The sequence below is a fragment of the Fomitopsis serialis genome, assembly GCF_022376445.1.
Source record: "Fomitopsis serialis strain Sig1Antser10 chromosome Unknown B0H18scaffold_174, whole genome shotgun sequence".
NCBI classification, from domain to species: domain Eukaryota; kingdom Fungi; phylum Basidiomycota; class Agaricomycetes; order Polyporales; family Fomitopsidaceae; genus Fomitopsis; species Fomitopsis serialis.
In genome coordinates this window covers 62987-81421 of record NW_025955134.1, presented here as the reverse complement: position 1 = coordinate 81421, position 18435 = coordinate 62987, and the positions used below count along the sequence as shown (strand labels likewise).

The following is an 18435-nucleotide window of genomic DNA, read 5'->3' as shown; positions in this document are numbered from 1 at the left end:
ATCGAGAGCTCGAAGAGCTGTACGTCCCTTCCTGCAATGCGTGCCAACGGAACAAGTCCCTCAATATCAAGCCTGTCGGCCCCTTGCACCCTCTACCAGTGCCTGACGGTCGCGGCGAAAGTGTCACCATTGATTTCATCGGGCAGCTGCCTGACGATGATGGTTTCAACTGTATTGCGACAATGACTTGTCGTCTGGGCTCGGACTTCCACTTTGCTGCCTGCTGCACAGATATCTCGCCGAGGACTTTGCTGAGCTGTTCTTCGTCCACCAGTACTGCGAAAACGGGCTCCCTGGTGATATAGTCTCGGATCGCGACAAGCTGTTCATCTCGCGATTCTGGAAAGCTTTGCACCAGCTTACTGGCATCAAAATCAAGATGTCTTCCTTGTACCACCCCGAAACCAACGGCGCTAGCGAGCGCACAAACCGTACGCTCATCCAAATGCTGCGGTACCACGTCTCCCGTCAACAGACTGGCTGGGTCAAGGCATTGCCGCACATTTGTTTCCAGCTGATGAACACGGTACATGCCTCTACCGGTTTCACCCCATTCCAACTTCGTCTTGGGTGCTCTCCTCGATTGATTCCACCTCTTCTCAATGACGCTGTCAGCGCCACTGCCACGGAGTTTGGTCTCTCCGCTGAGCAAGCCGCTGACCTCATCCGTTGCATCAAACGTACTGTATGGAAGTGCAAGATAATCTACTCCTCGCTAAGACGACACAAGCCTTGTCTGCAAACACTCATCGCTCTCCAGAAATCCCCTACAGTGTGGGCGATCCCGTTCTATTGTCCACCTTTCACCGGTGTCGTGACTATATGCAACAAGGCGATCATCGTGTGGCGAAATTCATGGTGCACTACGACGTCCTTACAATGTCATTCAGGCCTGGCCTGACTCATCGACATATACTCTGGATCTGCCGGAGTTGATGAACATCTTTAACACCTTCCACTCCTCCCTCTTACAACCTTATCGGCAAAACAATAACGGTTTGTTCCCTGGTCGCGAACTCCCTCGTCCCGGACCGGTGGTCACGGAAGACAGCCAACAGGAGTGGGAGATCGAGTGAATACTGGATGATGCCGTCGCGGGTGTGGGTTCCAGTATCTCGTTGATGGTGGGGCTACCGCCCCGAGAGCGACATCTGGCTCGCCGGCTCCTTGGTCGCCGAGTGCGCTGCGCTCGACAGCTTCCTGGCGGAACACAGTGTCTCAGACTAATGGTTTGCTCACGGTCGATAGTGCATAGCGTGGGTGTACCCATGGGTGTCTGAGGGCATACCCATACCACCATAGGTTGCATACCCATGGCATGGGTATGGGTTTTGCATGGGTATCATGGGTACCTTGGGTATGGGTACCATCATGGGTAGATCTATGTGCAGTTCATTGTACTCATAATTTTGCATGATGGGTAACATAATTGGCAAGATATGGGGTGTGTTGATCAGTATCATACTGGCCAAGTGAGCTCAGACCAGACTCACAACTGGCTTGCCAATTGGATGAATAACCCCACAGAGCTGACACTGGGCCATGGAGATGGATGTGACTAGGGGCTGTTCTCTTTGAACAGTGTCCTGGACAGCCTGCAGTCCAATGATGGGGCAGCAAAGCAGGACAGTTTTATGGTGCATATCTACTGCTACCACTTGGAACCCCACTGCATGGTCAATCACAACATAGAAGGTGGAGTTTCCAGTTTTGCAAGCCAGGACATACATCAATTAGATGGGAGGCATCTACATGAGGGAGTAGGCTGTTATGCAAGCAATTTACATACATGCAAGAACAATGGAGCAGAGAGGTCAATTGAATGGTCAAAGCAAGGTAACATAGGACAAATCCATCCAAGATGTGACAAAGGATTAAAGAACCTGATAAACAGTGACTGTACCTTTATTTCCAGTACATATCACTACTTAGGTGGGGAGACCACAAGATTTGGGGGATAGCAAGTCTGCATATACAAATGCACATCACAACACATAGGGGATAGTGATGCCATGGGCAGAGCCTTTTGAAATTCACCATATCCCAATGGGTCACCCCAATGTAGCAGGATTACTGTGGGTCAACATTGAGCAGAAACTCAGGGTAGACAACAATTTAACTGAAACACAGGCTGGCATTGTGCAATGAATATGAATAGTCTGCCACATAGACTAGCCTCAGAGAAGAGGGGCATATTAGGTTGATTTACTAATCTTCATCCTGAATACTGCCTTATGTCACAGGTTTTTCACCAACATATGATAAATAGGGCTGGGGAATGAACATGACTAGCCCATGATGTGGACATTTTCATTGAGAGCTTAATGCATTGCTACTTAGTAAGTGACACAACTGGGACCATGATTTCATATAAAGAGCATGATCATAGCCCTACACATTGCTGTAATCCTGGATTTAGTGAATCAACTAACAATGCTGGAACTGCAGGTCTAGTGTTCATCTCAAAAGGGCCTTGACACAGTATCCATACTGATCCTTCTTATGCTATCAGGAGTGGCCATGTCACAGATGCCTAGCAAAAGTAGACAGTATCACTGGCTGTCCAACATGGACAATCACATGGTAAGATTCAGTCTGGTCATATTTTGTATTTCAGCTCATGAATACATGGCACTGGAGTAGCTATCATTGTGAGTTAGAAAGATGAGGTCAGCATGATGGCACCCACACTGTAATGCACTTGTTGTCATCATTTTGACAACTTCAGCAGTCTATGTATACACAGCACAGACTATCTGACTAGCAGTTACCATATTCTACTGCTGGATTAGCACTGCAGTAGTCCATGGGTCACATGGGTTCATGGGTCAGATTTGGGCTACCCATACCCATACCCATGCATACCCATACCCATGACCCACATGGGTTATCCATACCCATGCAATGCACTAAATATTCAGGATTCAATGCTCTTGTGTTTTGTGTTACTGTGATGAGGTTGACAAGCTGAGCACCATGACAATCATGATACTCCCTATAAATTCAATTTGGCTGGTGCAATATTATTTTTCTTGTCACAGTTTGACCACTGCTTGTTCTGGTAAAGCATGGAAGGCAGGTAGTCTCTCAGATGAGTGTATGTCAATGCATTCAATTAAGTAAGATTCAAGGAGTGGATTAATGAGTTTCTTTGAAGGCCAAAGACACAGACAATACAACTGGGATTGTACTGCCATACATGGCCCACTCCCCAGCAAGTAAGGAGAAATTTGTCCTTGATCAGGACCAACCTATCTCTTGGTGAAAAGGTCTCATTTTCAATCCAACTAACCACCTTCTGTCAACTACACTTACTGTACAATCATGTGATGGCTCTCTCTATATATAAGATAAGGCTCACGCACAAGCATCCAGGCTTATGTAAGGAAGGTGTGACACCACACCATAGAATTAATGAAAATGATGTGTGCACTTTGCCTTGGAGTCGGTTTGCACAGTTCTGTGCTTATGGACAATTGGCACAAAACTGTGTGAAGGATTCTTTTTTCTGGGACTGATATGAATTGTGTTTACCTATCTCGTGGGCGCAGTGCATAGCTTTCCCAAAGAGGGAGTGCACGTGCTACTTACACACTGTTACTAAAGAGGAAATGCACAAAATAAAGTTCAATTGATCTCAGTGCCGGCCACGCCCATGGCTCGGAGGTGCCCATACAATATTTGTCCTATGCCCAAATGCTGCCTCCGCAACCTCAAAAATCTTGGGAACCATGTGAAGGTGTCAGAGCGGAGGTGGCTGCAATTAGAAGCAGAATGTAAGGAGGACTGGGCCTCAACAGTGAGTGATAGACATCATTGTACTCAGCACTCACTGACAGACACAGTTGCTCAACCAGTACAGAGTGAAGGGGAATACAACAAGATAGATGAAACAGAGGCTCCCAATAATGCTATACCTGTGGCAGTCAATCCATCATCGCATTGGAGTCCTGCATTGCATCCCAAGCCACGTCCTGAGCTGTGTCCCGAGCGCATCCCAATTCACATCCTGAGCCGCGTCCTGAGCCACGTCCTGAGCTACATCCCAAGTCGTGTCCCGAGTCTCTCGCACTATTGCATCCCGAGTCACGTCCTGAGCCACATCCCAAGTCTCGTCCTGAGCCGTGTCCCGAGTTGCATCCCAAGTTGTGTCCCAAATTGTGTCCCGAGTCACTGACTGGCATGGCTTATATCCTAGAAGAATGTGGGTTTCTGAACGCACACGCAATGAAAGCTCAGTGCCAAAAGAAGTTCAAGGACTGCCCACCTGGCTCAGCAAACTGCTGTTGCTGCCGGATGCTCTACAACCAGCCTGACTTTGCTGGTGTAAAGTCAGAGCTCGAGATCATGTGCGATCAATGAGGAGTCAAGCTCATCGTCCTGCTGAAGTTTCACCCAGAACTCAACTTTATAGAGCAAGTCTGGGGGAGTGCCAAGAGGACCTATCATATGTATCCAGCTTCTTCCAGCGAGGCTGACCTCGAGCGCAATGTCCTGTCTGCACTCGGGTCAGTGTCGCTGACAGTCATGTGGCGCTATCATAACTGTTCACTCCGGTTTGCAGACACATACCGCAAGGGGCTCAACGGGGTGCAGGCAGCCTGGGCGAACAAAAGTCACCATGGACATTGTTTGATTCTGGATTCTATCTTACAGCAGTTTGACTCAGACTCGCAGTTGGACTTGAACACTCTGTAACCTTAGCACTTACTTTGCATACTGCTACTAGTCCCTATAATGTTTCTAGCTATGCACATAGTATACACTACTCATTGGCGTACATACTACATAGTCTACTCTACATACAATGCTCCAGCCTGAGCCTCCGAGTTGAACATGCACGACGTGCATTCAGACATTCTCGAAATGGCAATCAGGTGCTTGGATAAGTCTTGGTGACGGAGGTTATCCATGACTGTAACGCACAGGTCACAGATGTCACACTGGATGCTTGTGTATGAGCCCTATCTTACTGGGCTGGATGCCCCTGTGATGTAACAATCTCTCCTCTCATTCTACACCTCCTGAGCCTCCCTCTCAGCAGTCTCAGAGATCTTTGTAAGCCCTCTATAACTACAGTCCTTAGTTTGCTCCTTTGTAGTTGTGGCTTCAGCTACACCACATCACTCCTTGTTCAACAGCAGACCCACTTGATGCCTGGGTGCAGCCTGAGCCAGCTGGCACTTCTTGCCCCTCAGTCAGGTTTTTCGGAATAAGCAGTGTAGACTTCAAAACAGGCATTTTTTGTCCAATAACATCACTCAAGCCTGCACTTGTATATCCACTCTTTGCCTATGTCACACATGTCACCAAGAGGCACACTGCCCTGTATAATACTGTGCACACTATCTTCTCATTGTCATAGACTACATTGCATAACCTTATGTACTGTGCATCTGATTTGCTCCTACCACCAATGTTTCTATTCAAATTCATATCTACATTACATGTCCAAGTCCCATCATACACCCCGGTAGATCTCAGTGCTTGCCTCAGCTTTTTCACTCACTTCTGGTAGATGCAACCTGATTTTAAGTGTCTTCCGCACTGATGACACCTGCACCACAACATGTTTTGCAGGGTAAGATATAGCTGAGGAATAGTCTACATATGGAGTCCAGGCCCAAACATGTTATGCCAAAAGTCAATGCATTTTCCTGTCCTCGAAGAACCGCTAGACAGACAATCAGCCAACCAGCCTTGACCCAAAGCTCCGCAACGACATACCCTCAAATGCCTCAACTGCCACGCACACGTCATGACCAGCACAACGATTTGGGCGAGACTGTACCACACCGCGCGCGAGTTCGTGGACTCGCTGAGGTCGCGGAAGTTGGACTCGCGCTCGCGCTGGTACTGCTGCTCGCGGCGGATGTCCTCGAGCTTCTGATTGAGGTCGCGCAGCTTCGAGGAGAGCTCGGAGATGTGTGTGCGGTCGTGCTCCGTGTCGGCCTTCGTCGCGCCGACGACGATGTCGAGGTAGATCCGGACGTGCGTCGCGCCGAACCACGACCCGGACGACGGGTACGCCGCCGAGAGACAGATGGAGTGATCGCCCGCCTCGTGCGACGTGAACGTGAAGCGGCCGTCCGGTGGGCCGCGCGTCTTCACGACGTTGTGGCTCGTTTCTAGTTCCTGGTGGACGGCCCGTGGTCAACGTGGCACACTGCGAGCTCGAGCAAGTTCGACGCACATCTACTTCCACAAGGACTCCCAGCTCCGGGTTCTCGACGTACCCCTGGTCCTTTTCTGACCATTCCAGCGCTCGGTAGTGACCTGCGGACGTCCGTGGTGTCGGCCTGAGCACGCACTCCGGTCACAGGAGACTCGCCACATACCCTCTACAATGGTGTCGGTAGGAAGCTCCTCAATGAAGCAGCGCTTCTCGTCGGTATCCAAGTAGAAATGGAGTGCATTTGCGCAAGCGGTGAGGCAGAGGAGGGCGCAGAGGTGGAGGGGGCGCATGGACGTGGCGAGGGCGTGAGCAGGCCTACGAGTCGCGCTGCCCGTCGTCCGCGTCGATGTGAGCGTGTACAGCCGTGGGAATGTCTAACTTTCGGGCGGGCGTCTCTTCTCTGCTAGCGCTCACTCTCACCGTAACCCAAACGTTAGCCTAGCTGCCTACCTGGTCTTCGACTACAATGCCTACTGTAGATTCGAGCCCTCAGTCATCAAGAACAAAGTCAAAAGGGAGGAAGTCGCGCGGAAACAGAAGAAGCAGAAGCGGCAGGACAAGCTGCAGCGGCGGCTCGCCCTAGCGAAAGTAGAGGCGGCCGATCCGGTAGCAAAGAAAGTGCGCTCTGCCCGCTCGTTTCTCCACTTCTCTAGCTCATCCCTTGCCCTTCTCAGAAACGGAAAGAACAAAATGTCCCGCGAACCCTCGACAACACTCGCGTATTCGACCCCTCCTTCCTCACCGCCCAACCCGTAGCCTCCTCCTCCGCTCCGGAGGACGAGCCCGAGGCCTCTTCATCCTCTACGCCCGCCGAGCACGGAGAGGCTCACCCACCCGAACAGCAGCCCACAGACGAGTCCGCGGCTGACCTCGCCAACGACCCCTTCGCATCCTACTTTTCCGGGGACATCGACCCCAGCGTACCTCCGAAGGTCCTCATCACAACTTCGCCGAGAGTTACACGGGTGACGTATGACTTCTGCGACGAGCTGGTCAATATACTACCGGGTGCGGAGTTCGTCAGGCGGAAGAAGGGGAAGGGCTTCGAGATGGGCAGGATAGCGGGGTGGGCGGCAGGGCGGGGATACAGCCATATGCTAGTGGTGAATGAGGACACGAAAAAGCCTAGTGTGTATGCTACCATGTCGCTCTTCGTACGTTCGACCTAACCTTTGTCTCTCAGACGCCATCACGATCATCTACCTCCCAGGCGGCCCTACAGCATACTTCAAGCTAACGTCGATCGAACTTCCCAAGAAAATCCGCGTTCGTCGATCGGCACACGATTCTCAACTGCACCGCTGACTAGTCTCTCCAGGGACACGCTCGACCTACAGACCACTTCCCCGAACTTGTGCTCAACGGCTTCGTGACACGCCTCGGACACACGGTCGGACGGCTGTTCCAGACCCTGTTCCCTCCAATGCCTGAGTTCCAGGGTCGGCAGGTGGTCACTTTGCACAACCAGCGTGACTTCCTGTTCTTCAGACGGCACCGGTGCGTATCCTTCGTGCTCAATCACCACGGAGCAGCTCGCTGATACCAGTTTTCGACAGATATGCGTTTCGCTCTACGGAGAAGGTCGCCCTTCAGGAGATCGGGCCGCGATTCACGCTCAAGCTGCGCTCGCTCAAGAAGGGGCTGCCCGCTGTCATGAACAACGGCGATCCGAAGAAGCCGCTCGAGTTTGACGACTTTGGGGAGTCTCCGGATAGCGAACAGGCTGCTGCAGGCGACATGGAGACGGACCCGGTGCCCGAACATCCCGAGGATGACCAGGAGCAGACTGTTCACTCACAAAAGCAAGATCCGAACACGACGGACGAGTTCCTTTGGATGTGGAAGGTATGTTAAGTCGGTGTTCCATTGCTATGCGCACTTATAAAAGGCCTTTCGTAGCCGGAACTGGAGACGACGCGGCGGACGTTCTTCCTGTGAATACGTTCCTGTGCGAGTCGCCCGAGGAAGCGAAGACCGTGCCTGGCTCCTTCTCTGTGCTTGCTACATGACAGTCGATGTGTCGATCTTGTCCACGGGCAATTAAGAATTTTGTCTTGGCGATCGCCGCGCCTCTGTACGTGGGATGGCCACACCGATATGCTTTTAAGCTTTCCGACGTCGGCCAGCGGTGCTAAGTGTCGCTGCTTCGGGCTATGTACCAAGCTAAGGAGCTTCATTTGTGCGGTGCGGAACGATACTATTGCCGCCACTGATTTTTTTTGTCAGTGGGTGGAATTTGTGGGTATGACAAAGGGCCGAAAGGAGACCGGTGACGGTGGTGGCTGGAATGGGCGTCTATGGGCGGCCGAGGGCGTTGAGGTCGATCAGCCGAGGGCAAGTGTGAGACGGACCTCCTCTCTCACACCGCACAGCAGAGGATGCACACCGAGCGCGAAAGGCCTGCAGGCATGGCAGGGGCCGTGTCGGCGGGAGACCGGCAGGCAGCGTGTGGCAGGCGAGATGATTATCACAGCTGCGGACGGACGGACGGGCAAGCCTGTGGTGAGTCTGTTGTTGAACAGCACCACTAAGTCCGTGTGAAGCGTTGCCCGCTGCTGGTTTTTCAACGGGGCCTGTAGCTTTTCTTTCTTCCTCAGAACCGTCACGACCCGGCCTTCCGCCATGAAGTGTTTCTCCCTCCCCGTCTTCCTCCTCCCCACGCTCGTCGCCGCCCACAACGCCGCCAACCATCATGCACGACAGGCCGCGTCGAGCACAAGCGGAGCAGCCGCTGCGTCCTCGGTGGTAGCGAGCGGGTCAGCGGGCTCTGCTCTCCCGTCAACGGTGACGTTCTCTTTCATTTCTACCAACCCCACCGCCATCCCTCTCTCCGAGATCAGGACCGGCACTGCCCAGACACAGTCGACCATCGCCCTCTCGACAACGTACCAAGCCAGTGCGACGCAGACCTACGTCCCCAATGCCCCCGGCCTCCCGTCCGGTGCGTTCCCGACGCGTGTATATGATGTAATACTCTCTAACTAACCATCTCCGCGACCAGCCTTGCCCGTCCCGTCAAACTACCCCACGCTCGACAAGACCCCGCCGACCGACTCCGACGAAGTCCAGCAATGGATCCAGGAGGTTATGAACTCAGGCGTCGACATCCCCGACATCCCCGTCACCAACCCCGGTGCCTGCGCTAACAACACCGCCGCCGTTGCCAACGCCTCCACCAACTGCTGGTGGACCTGCGGCGGCTGCACGCGGTCCACCGACGTCGCCTCCTGCCCGACCAAGAACGCGTGGGGTGTCTCCTACGACGACGGACCCTCGCCCTACACCCCGAACCTCCTCCAGTACTTCGCCCAGCAGGACCTCCGCGCCACATTCTTCGCGATCGGCTCCCGCATCATGGAGCGCCCTGCCATCCTCCAGGACGAGTACATGAGCGGCAACCAGGTCGCCGTCCACACGTGGAGTCACCCGTACATGACGACCAAGACGACCCCGCAAGTCATCGCCGAGCTCGGCTGGACGAAGAAGCTCATCAAGGACACCCTCGGCGTCACTCCCGTCTACTGGCGACCGCCCTACGGTGATATCGACGACCGCGTGCGCGCCATCTCGACCGCGATGAACCTGATACCCATCGTCTGGACGCGCATCAGCTCCTCGCAGACGTTCGACACCAACGGTGAGTCTCCTAGCCTTGATCTACATGTAGCAGCATGAACGACTCACACGCGCGACGGGCAGACTGGGACATCCCCGCGGGCACGACGAACGTCTTCCAAGTGCTCGACAACTGGGCGGCGATCATGGACAACTCGACGAAGATCGACACGGGCTTCATCGTGCTCGAGCACGACCTCTACGAGCAGACCGTCGACGTCGCGACGGGCTACATCCTCCCGCAGGCGCTCGCGCACACGCCCAAGTACAACATGACGCCGATCGTCGAGTGCCTCAACGAGCCGCTCGCGAACGCGTACCTCGAGACGAACGACAACTCGAGCCACCCGCTCCCGCTTGGTGCGTCGTGCCGGCTTCTTTTCCTGTGTGGATGGATGCTGACTGACTGTGGGCAGCGTCGGTGCAGGCGACCCATACGGGGTCTTTGTCCGCTGGAGCGTCAAGCACTGGTGGCAGTAGCTCTGGGAACAGCAGCGGCAGCCTGAGCAAGGCGAACGTCGGTTCTGGTACGTCGCATCGTTCGCAGACTCCCGCTTTACGTGGTCTAACTACATGGACCCAGTGCTATTGACTGCGATAATGGGGTCCATCCTGGCCGTGGTCGCCCTTACCCTCCACTGATAGCCCGTTCCGCTACCAGAACGTTATCTTCTTGAGGTATGCAGGTGAACGTGAATCCATCGTCTGTGCTGAACCAGAAGCAGTTATTGTTACATACCGCTGAGCGCTATAATGAGCGTACGGACCTGACACCTTGCTTAGCTATTCCACTCTCCCGAGACGATTTTACGCACATTTCCATGTACTTGGCTGGCTGACTGACGTCCCAGTGACCATCATGCACCCCAGTTGTACTGGACTTTCCAGTCCTTGTGAATAACTTCCACCTGATGCTGTGCCATTCCTTTGTACACTGCCGCTCATGCTGTGAGACTGTCCAGTAATGTAATGCTAGTCTTATTGCACTGAAGCTGTGATAATCAGGAGCCTTTTCAGGTGCTCTGCGAGTGCTCATCCTAGTCCTCGAGGGGACTTTGTGTGTAACTTCCGGTGCTGGTGAATGAATTTATCGATCTTTTCCGATTGAAAGATTCCAAACAGGCCAATCAAATTCTGAATGTTTTGTTTGAGACTGATGTATAGAATGTATAGAGATTTTTCTGCTCTCCTTTTGAGATGTCGAAGCTTGCCACAGAAATGTAAGGTTCATTGAAACGATCGAACATTGTGGCAGGGTGCAGACTGGTGGGAAAGTAGTCTTACGTAACCCTCGCCACTATATATTAATTCGGCAGCGCTGCACAGTTTGTGGTCGTTCACCACAACGATGTCCCATGCTCGCAATCAACTCGTTCCAATTTTTCACATCCATACACTCTGGCCTCGCATCCGTCATGCCCGTCGAAGTCTCCGCTGCATCGCCGTGTATATCTACGTCTGAGGCGAATGTCCCATCACTCAGGCGTTAAACGACACGGCAACATTAGTTCACTCGTCCTCAGCAGATCGTCTACCTTGCTTTGTTACCCCTCGAGGATGATGTTTTGAGAGGACGGGACATCCGTCATGGTTGCTCTTCCCATCTGTGTACTACTTATGGCGAAAGCGCGTCGCTCCCGGAGCTCAGAAGTATGGCCATGGCCGACGACGAACACTCTGCAGTCCCGTCGTAGCCCGTCCGAGATATGTAATAGCCTTTATTCGCTTCAATCTTCAATGTACATTCTTTGCTTCTACTTCCCCAACCGGTAACGAGTGATGATGAGCGGTAAGATACAGACGGACGACGCAGGGGTGCGGTGCAGCCAAGTCAAGCGGGGGACGAGAGACCGAGGGGGAGACGCACGCGGGTGTGAATATATACAGTAGTAGGATGCGGTTGCTGCAGAGCCATGATGATGACGTCGCGCGGATGCGACATTAGAATGAGCGCTAAATAGGAGTAAGGGGAGGGAAAGGACAGCAGCGGCGGGGCGGATGCACGAAGACATGCAATGCGTGTGAATGGGGGTAGTCCGTCCAGTGATGGTCTCGGTATCTGGGTGCGTCAGTCTCGGCTCTGCCGGCGATGATAGGCGGCGGGTAGGTGTGCGAAGTGGGCGGAGGGTGTATGGCGTGCATGGATCATAGAGAGCATGTGCATGCAGGGCATAAAGGGTATGCATACAACGCGGCGTTCACGCAGCGCTGTAAAGGAACAGGTTGTTCGTCGCCGCGATCTGCGTTTCTCATCAGACGACCTTCACGCGGGCGGAAGACCGTAACGCCACTCACCGCAATGGTGTCCTCTCTCGGATGCCAGCTGGAATGCAGGATCTTCTTGTTGAAGTCGAGCGTGTCCATGGCCATGTTCTCTCGCAGACCCCCGGGCCGCACACCGTTCTTCGCGGGGGTCTTGTTTCCGGGAAGGGGGCCGCCCATCTTCTTCGCCTTGAACGCGGACTTATCTGCCTGCAGCACGACGTCACCACTGTCGTCGACGTCAAATATGCGGAAGTAGTTGTGGTACGATCCCGTCAGCACATGCCTGTCACGCGCCGTGAGCCATCCCGTTCACACACAGCGTGTGTATGTACGTACTTGTCGTCCCCGCCCCAGGTGCACTCAAACTTGTCGAAGATGCAGTCGTTCTCGTACAGGTCGCAGAGCTTCCCTCGGAGGTGGTCGTGGATGCTGATGGTCTTGACTGGCTTTGACTCCATGTTGACATCCCAGATCTTGAGGGACAAGTAATCCCGCGAGAGAATGTACCGCCCATCGTGGCTAAACTTGACGTCCGAGATCGATGAGATGATCTCGGAGAAGAATGACCGATTCGATGGGTCTTCCTCCTCCTCGAACACTGCCGTCCGTACTGTAAGGTCATACCGACCGTCAGACGACAAAGATGTACTTACACTTTGCGTGACGGTCGCATAATGCTGATTCACGCATGTCCGCAAGCTTCATGTTGCTCTTCGAGCTTGAGTACATGAACAGATTGCAGTGGTTTGGATGGAACTCGGCCGCAGTGATGACTTCTGTCAGCTCCTCCATGTTCGCTGGCTTGATGTCTACGATGTCTATAGGGATGTGTCAGCACACGCTGATTGGAGATCCACTGAACAGGCAACGCACTGAAACTGCGGTCGCTGACCTCCAGGTTCCACAGATTGACCCGCAGATCGTCCGCAGAGATATACGTCTCCTGGTCAGAATTCACGGATATCGAGTGTATGTGGTATGCGTGTGCGTTGGAGTAGACCTTCCGTGGCACTGCGGCGGTAATCTGGTCTTGCGGTGTCATGCGCGGCAGTTTGAGGCCCTGCGCGGCCAATGGTGGTGCGACTGTTTGCTGGCCATCGTGCATGTTGGACTCGGATACCACCCGCAGCGACTTCTCGAATACTTTCCAGAGCTTGATCGTTTTATCTGTTTTGCGCCGTGAGTGCGCCGTGAGTGACGGTCATACGACACCTCGCACCATTTGTAGACAGGAGGAAGTGCGCCGCGTTCTGTCGTTTGCACCACTTGATCTTGTTGATCTTCTCCTCAATCTCGAGAGACTTGAGGTAGTCAAACTCGGGTTCGTGCGACTGGAATTCCGTGTAGAACTTGTACTCGCAGCCCTTTTTCTGTTCCGAAGAACAGCGTTCTCGTGAGTTGATGCAGCGGATGGTAAGGAAGGGTTACGCACCGACTCATTGCGCTGAAAGAGGACGACGCGCCCACCCTTGTCTCCTGTCGCAAGATAGTTGCCTGTCGAGTCGAACTCGACGGCGGAGATGATGTCCGCTGAGTTACGAGCAGCTAGTCAGTGAGCACACCGTACCCGTTCCGGAAAGCCCAAGGACACGGACCTTCTGTGATATCCTCGACATCGCCCTTGTCACCGAAACACTGGGCGAAGCGCCATCCGCCGGAGCCCGACGCGTCCTGGTCCATGGCGGTATCCGTGATGGCTGGCTTCGGGGGGTAAGCGAGTAGATGCAGGTTGGTGGAGACGCGTTGGCGACGAGGCGGACGGTGAGTGCGGGGTCGAGGGCGTGCGCGGGAGAGTCTGGAATGCGGTGAACGCGAGTCGATCGACGACCTGGGGCACTCGAGGCTGTGTTTGCCGCTGTTTGGCTCCCGTGGCGCCCCTCCTGGCCTCCGACTTTGCCCTCCGCTCCTCCTCCTTCCAACGACCAGCAGCCCACCCGCACCCACTCGTCCTCTCGCACGCCATGCCCATCGCACCCATCACCGGAAAGCTCAGGAAGCGCTTCTGGCTCGACCTCAGTGTCTCCCTCGGCATGGGCATCAGCGCAGGCTACGCTTTCTGGTCCGTTTCGAGTCGCGTTCCGTTATGACTTTCCAGTCGCTGACTCTCCGTTCTCAGGTATGGTGTCCATCTGAAGACCGGTAAGGCTTCCCAGCCGCTTCTTTCGCCCCTCTACCTCACCGGCGCTCATGATTCCTCCAGTACAGAAGCAGGAGGAGTTCTACCTCAGGCTCGAGCGCGCCAAGCAGGAGCAATAGATGCACACTGTACCCATGTCTTACGCCCCTGCAATCCGCATTTGAACGCGTGTCTGTGCTTCACATCGGATGCGCGACCTACGACTTGCCCAATGACGCCGGCCATACAGTACAGCGAAGTGCATAAACATAGAAATGAGCAATAAGTAAATAGCCAATGAGTATGGTGGTCTATATCCCCAGTCTGGATATCACTACACGCATGTCCGTCGCCCTACCCAAGCCACCATCTACTTGATGAGACCCATGCTCTTCAGCTGCTCGCAACTCGGGACAGGCTCCGCTTCGATGCGCTTCACCTTCTCCCAGTCCGTCCCAAGCCCAAACAGCCCGAGCTCCTGGTCCCGTTTCCGCTGCTTCACGTCCAGCCCGCGCTGGCACTGCGAGTACAGGTCCTGCGTGAACACCTGCTCCACTGTCTTCTCGAACCTGCTCAGTTCGGGCCCGGGTTTGTTCCCGTTGCGCGCCAGCTCCGCCGCAACCGGGTGCCCTGAGAACTCGCCCGAGTTGACGTGGTATTTGACACCCAGCCCGCCCGTCTGCCGCTCCATGTTATACCGCATTGACGGTGAGAACGAGAAGCGCGGGTCGGGCGTGGCGGGCGTGCCGAACAGGTTGGGGAGGAAATTGAGGAAGGAGACGGCGAAGAGGAGGATGAGCGGGAGGAGCTGGAAGAACGTTGACCGCTGCTCTGCGGCTTGTGGCGGTGCTTGTCGCATGTTGGTCCGTACATTCGTCGTTCTGAAGCCACCAGGACCAAACGATGCTGAAAAGACTACGGAGATATGATCAGTCAACACCTGATGGACCGTTTTCAGGGACATACCAGGGCCCCCGCCAAATCCGCCCCCAAATTGACCACCACCGCCACCAAAGAACATGTTGAACAGATCCTCGGGGCTAATTTCGCCCTCGAATCCACCGCCTCTGAATCCGTTGGTCGTGGCGAACCCTGATGGTGCACGACCAGCAGATGACATGCCGCTGAAGCGCGATTCTGGGTCTGAGCCATGTTGATCATACACGGCTCGCTTTTGCGGATCTATGCAAGGGTGGTGAGACCGGGGGACATGACTCCTGCTGAGCCATAACTGCACTCACCGGACAGCACTTGGAATGCCTTCGACACCACTGCAAGCCAAGATGTCAGCGAAGAGCACAGGACACGAGAACAGCCATCCAAGACGCACACTTGAAGGCCTCATCTGCTCCTGGTGCACCGTTTTTGTCCGGATGCAACGAAAGTGCCAACTAAAGCAGTCGACAATGCTGTAAGTCACCGCCGAGCCCGAGGGGGGCATACATACCTTACGATAAGCCTTCTTGATCTCCGCCTCCTCACAATCCTTCTTCACCGAGAGAATCTCATAGTACTCCGTAACCTTGCACGCCCGCACCCGTTTGACCACCGCCGCCTGCTCAGGCGTGTAATCTCGCTTCACCTCCTCCGCGCCCTTCGCCGCATTCCCATTCGCCTTCGGCCCAGATCCCGCAGCGGACCCGTATGTCGGTGTCGCGCGCCCGACGCAGACGGGTGTGCCTCCGTCGCCGACGCGAACGGCTGACCCGAACTCGAACCCGCGCTCGAGCTCGATGACGACGCCTCGGCTGAGTCCGCGGACGCAGTGTCGGCCTCGATGGCATTGAGAAGCTTGGTCGCCTCTGGCGTCGAGAAGAGGGCGAGGGACTTCTGGCAGAAGCGGCGGGCCCCTGGGAGGTCGCCCGCGTCCCTGCGCCGCTGGGCGATTGCGAGGCATTTGAGGGCTTCGTCCTTGTTGCTCTCCATCGTGCTGGAGGGGGAACGGCCTCTGCGTAGGCCTTGCCGCACCGGCGGGTACGAGAGCGATCAGTCTGTAGAGGGAGGTGGCTGCACAGAGTCGATGCGGAGACGTGGAGATGGGCTTCTCGCTGAGGCACGCAACCTGATTTCGGCCGTTAAGTCCAAATGCGGACAACTCATTACCGTTCATTCTCTGGATCTCGATGGCGGAGGAATCTCGATCTGCATGTCATTACGTAATGAGCGCACTGTCGCTGACGGAGCAGCCACTGCAGCCACTCGCCCTCACTTCATTCTTCTCTAATCCTCAGCCTCTGTTCCTGCTGCTCTCCCGACACAGGCAGTGCCGGAGCTCATGACAGCTCAGACTGATTCCTCTCCTGCTGAATCCTCGGAGGAGCTCGCTCGATTTCGCAAAGCATGGAAAGAGGAAGTGCGCAGGAAGAAGGCGGCAGCGGTAGGTCCGTCCAAGGCCGCAGGAGGGTCGGGCACCGCGCCAGAACAGCACATCTCTCCAGAGGCTGCTCCGAAGAGCGGTCCCTTGAGGTCCTGCCTCAGGCGAGCGTGCACCCTGCGCAGAACTACCACCCCATCCATGCTTCCCGGGTCACAGACACGACCTCTGCGCCGGTCGGCCCCAAGCTACAAAGGGCTGTGGAGGTCTACCGCCGCGCCGCGCTTTGCGAGCAGCAGAGCAACCTCGATGAGGCCCTCGAGCTCTACCGCATCGCGTTCCGCATGGACCCCAACGTGACCGGGCCTACCACAAGATCGAGGCACAGTTCTACGCCAAGACAACCGTTCCCTCCGCTGAGCAGCCTGCGCAAGCGACCTCGAGCGCGAAGAGAGACCCGGTAGATGAAGTGACGCACGGCTTGAAGGCGTCAGACATTCATACAGCTGTCGTCCCGGCCAAGGAAGGTGGAGATGCGGTCCCGCAGGATTCCTTGGCTAGTATCATGGCGGAATGGCCACACGATCTACAGTTTCTGCCGGAGGACGAACAACAGTCTGTTGAGATACAGAAATTGCCTGTCGAGGTACTCCTTGTGGTTCTGCGCAAGCTCAACACGACTACTCTAGAACGCTTCGCCTTGGTGAGCCGCAAGGCTCGGGTACTGACCCTGGACATGAGCATCTGGAGGTGTGCCCAGCAACATATCTTTCGGGGACTGGCCTCATACTTTCGCTTCAGAGAGTTTGTGGAAGCTATCTACAAACCCCCACAGTTACGCGACATGGAGGAGCTGGACGTGCTGCTGAACAGCTACCTGGGAGACCATAGACGGTGTATATCGAACATCCTCGTGTGCGGCTGGACGGTGTATACATTGCGATTTGCCACTACACGTATGTACATGTCCTATCTCCCAATAGAGCGGGTTCGTTCCAAGTCGTACTGTATGATGGAGGAGGGATTGTGAATGCCGGCGCAGCAGACACCACTTGTAACGAGTCCGCTCTACACTCTGCAGGATGATCCGCTAACTTCGCTGTCTTGTTCAGGCGATCGGGGGTGAGCGAGAACGCGTGGATCAATGTACGTGATTCAGTGACCAGACTTCAAGTTCGAGTACGGTACTCATTCCTATACGCAGCCCACGCACGTAGTGCAATACCACCGGTTCTGTGAGCCCCAGCTACCTGTTTCCAAAAGTGTCGTGTTGACTGCCGTACCAGGCGGTTCTATCTGACGGACAGGTGATCTCCCTCCTGTCCCTGGCCGAGCCACGAGAGATCATCCCGGTTCTCAAGCCCACGCTGCACGCGAAGGTTTGTATGAGCTTGCACCGCGAGGGCGACGATCCTAATCACGACTGCAGGGTTTAAGCATCGGCAGCTGGAGATTGTCCGTACGACCGTGTACATCGAGTCCCTGGTCGACCCGCGCCCGCCCCCAGGCTCTATCTGCCGGCACGCGTTCCAGATGACGCTGGAGCTGCGCTCGCGGCCGGTGGCCGGTGGAACCGCCTGAACTTCCTTGCGTACGACTCGGTGAACATTGAGAGCGGGGAGGTGTCGCCGGTGCCGCTGAAGCACGATCGGGGCTTCCACTTTTCGAAAGTGCGGTCGTATGCGTAGGGTGGCCGTTGTCCAGACGGGGATTGTGTCAGGATGTACTAGTAGCTGAGGGCAATTGCTAGACGAAATGGTGGACTGTACGATTCTACGAAGCCGAACTGCTTCCGACGGTGACAAGCGCCTGTGTAATGTGGTGACGGTCGCTTGTTTGGGCGGAGGCAGGTTGTTGTGTCCCGCCAACTTGTTTGCCTCCGTCCCATCCTCGAGTCTGTCTGGTCGTCCTCTCAGCGGCAGAGGATCCGTCGTGCTCCCCCTCGTCAGT

The 18435-nt window shown here is 54.9% G+C and overlaps 7 protein-coding genes across 7 annotated transcripts; 4 read left to right on the top strand and 3 right to left on the bottom strand.

Moving 5' to 3' along the window:
- Window positions 1–5349: 5349 nt before the first annotated feature.
- B0H18DRAFT_1047155 (emp24/gp25L/p24 family/GOLD-domain-containing protein) lies at window positions 5350–6532 on the bottom strand. The gene is made up of 4 exons (XM_048030829.1): window positions 6339–6532; window positions 6194–6276; window positions 5728–6135; window positions 5350–5674 (listed from the first exon to the last, which is right to left on the bottom strand). The coding sequence occupies exons 1-4, from the start codon at window positions 6463–6465 to the stop codon at window positions 5645–5647; spliced, it is 648 nt and encodes a 215-aa protein (XP_047886282.1). The 5' UTR covers window positions 6466–6532; the 3' UTR covers window positions 5350–5644.
- A 13-nt stretch (window positions 6533–6545) lies between these two features.
- Window positions 6546–8575, top strand: B0H18DRAFT_1147026 (anticodon-binding protein; the record flags this gene model as incomplete). Its single annotated transcript, XM_048035698.1, has 7 exons — window positions 6546–6607; window positions 6655–6793; window positions 6850–7303; window positions 7359–7441; window positions 7485–7672; window positions 7732–8020; window positions 8075–8575. 7 exons carry the CDS (start codon window positions 6546–6548, stop codon window positions 8111–8113), a joined length of 1254 nt encoding a protein of 417 aa, XP_047886281.1. The 3' UTR covers window positions 8114–8575.
- Window positions 8389–10913, top strand: B0H18DRAFT_1047149 (uncharacterized protein). Its single transcript, XM_048030828.1, has 6 exons — window positions 8389–9116; window positions 9177–9812; window positions 9875–10150; window positions 10207–10317; window positions 10374–10468; window positions 10516–10913. Exons 1-5 carry the CDS (start codon window positions 8798–8800, stop codon window positions 10430–10432), a joined length of 1401 nt encoding a protein of 466 aa, XP_047886280.1. The 5' UTR covers window positions 8389–8797; the 3' UTR covers window positions 10433–10468; window positions 10516–10913.
- A 579-nt stretch (window positions 10914–11492) lies between these two features.
- On the bottom strand, window positions 11493–13971 carry B0H18DRAFT_1047147 (protein phosphatase 2A regulatory subunit PR55). Its single transcript, XM_048030827.1, has 8 exons — window positions 13651–13971; window positions 13488–13585; window positions 13275–13425; window positions 12929–13222; window positions 12709–12873; window positions 12392–12653; window positions 12086–12338; window positions 11493–12030 (listed from the first exon to the last, which is right to left on the bottom strand). Exons 1-8 carry the CDS (start codon window positions 13733–13735, stop codon window positions 11989–11991), a joined length of 1350 nt encoding a protein of 449 aa, XP_047886279.1. The 5' UTR covers window positions 13736–13971; the 3' UTR covers window positions 11493–11988.
- A 45-nt stretch (window positions 13972–14016) lies between these two features.
- Window positions 14017–14311, top strand: B0H18DRAFT_1125932 (cytochrome-c oxidase subunit VIIa; the record flags this gene model as incomplete). Its single annotated transcript, XM_048035085.1, has 3 exons — window positions 14017–14114; window positions 14172–14194; window positions 14256–14311. The coding sequence occupies 3 exons, from the start codon at window positions 14017–14019 to the stop codon at window positions 14309–14311; spliced, it is 177 nt and encodes a 58-aa protein (XP_047886278.1).
- Window positions 14312–14541: 230 nt separating this feature from the next.
- Window positions 14542–16097, bottom strand: B0H18DRAFT_1087959 (DnaJ domain-containing protein; the record flags this gene model as incomplete). The annotated part of the gene is made up of 5 exons (XM_048032215.1): window positions 14542–15086; window positions 15138–15388; window positions 15504–15562; window positions 15619–15851; window positions 15890–16097. The coding sequence occupies 5 exons, from the start codon at window positions 16095–16097 to the stop codon at window positions 14542–14544; spliced, it is 1296 nt and encodes a 431-aa protein (XP_047886277.1).
- A 282-nt stretch (window positions 16098–16379) lies between these two features.
- Window positions 16380–18346, top strand: B0H18DRAFT_1047136 (uncharacterized protein). Its single transcript, XM_048030826.1, has 6 exons — window positions 16380–16574; window positions 16610–16841; window positions 16862–17235; window positions 17287–17344; window positions 17377–17539; window positions 18019–18346. Exons 1-6 carry the CDS (start codon window positions 16447–16449, stop codon window positions 18171–18173), a joined length of 1110 nt encoding a protein of 369 aa, XP_047886276.1. The 5' UTR covers window positions 16380–16446; the 3' UTR covers window positions 18174–18346.
- The last annotated feature ends 89 nt before the right edge of the window (window positions 18347–18435 follow it).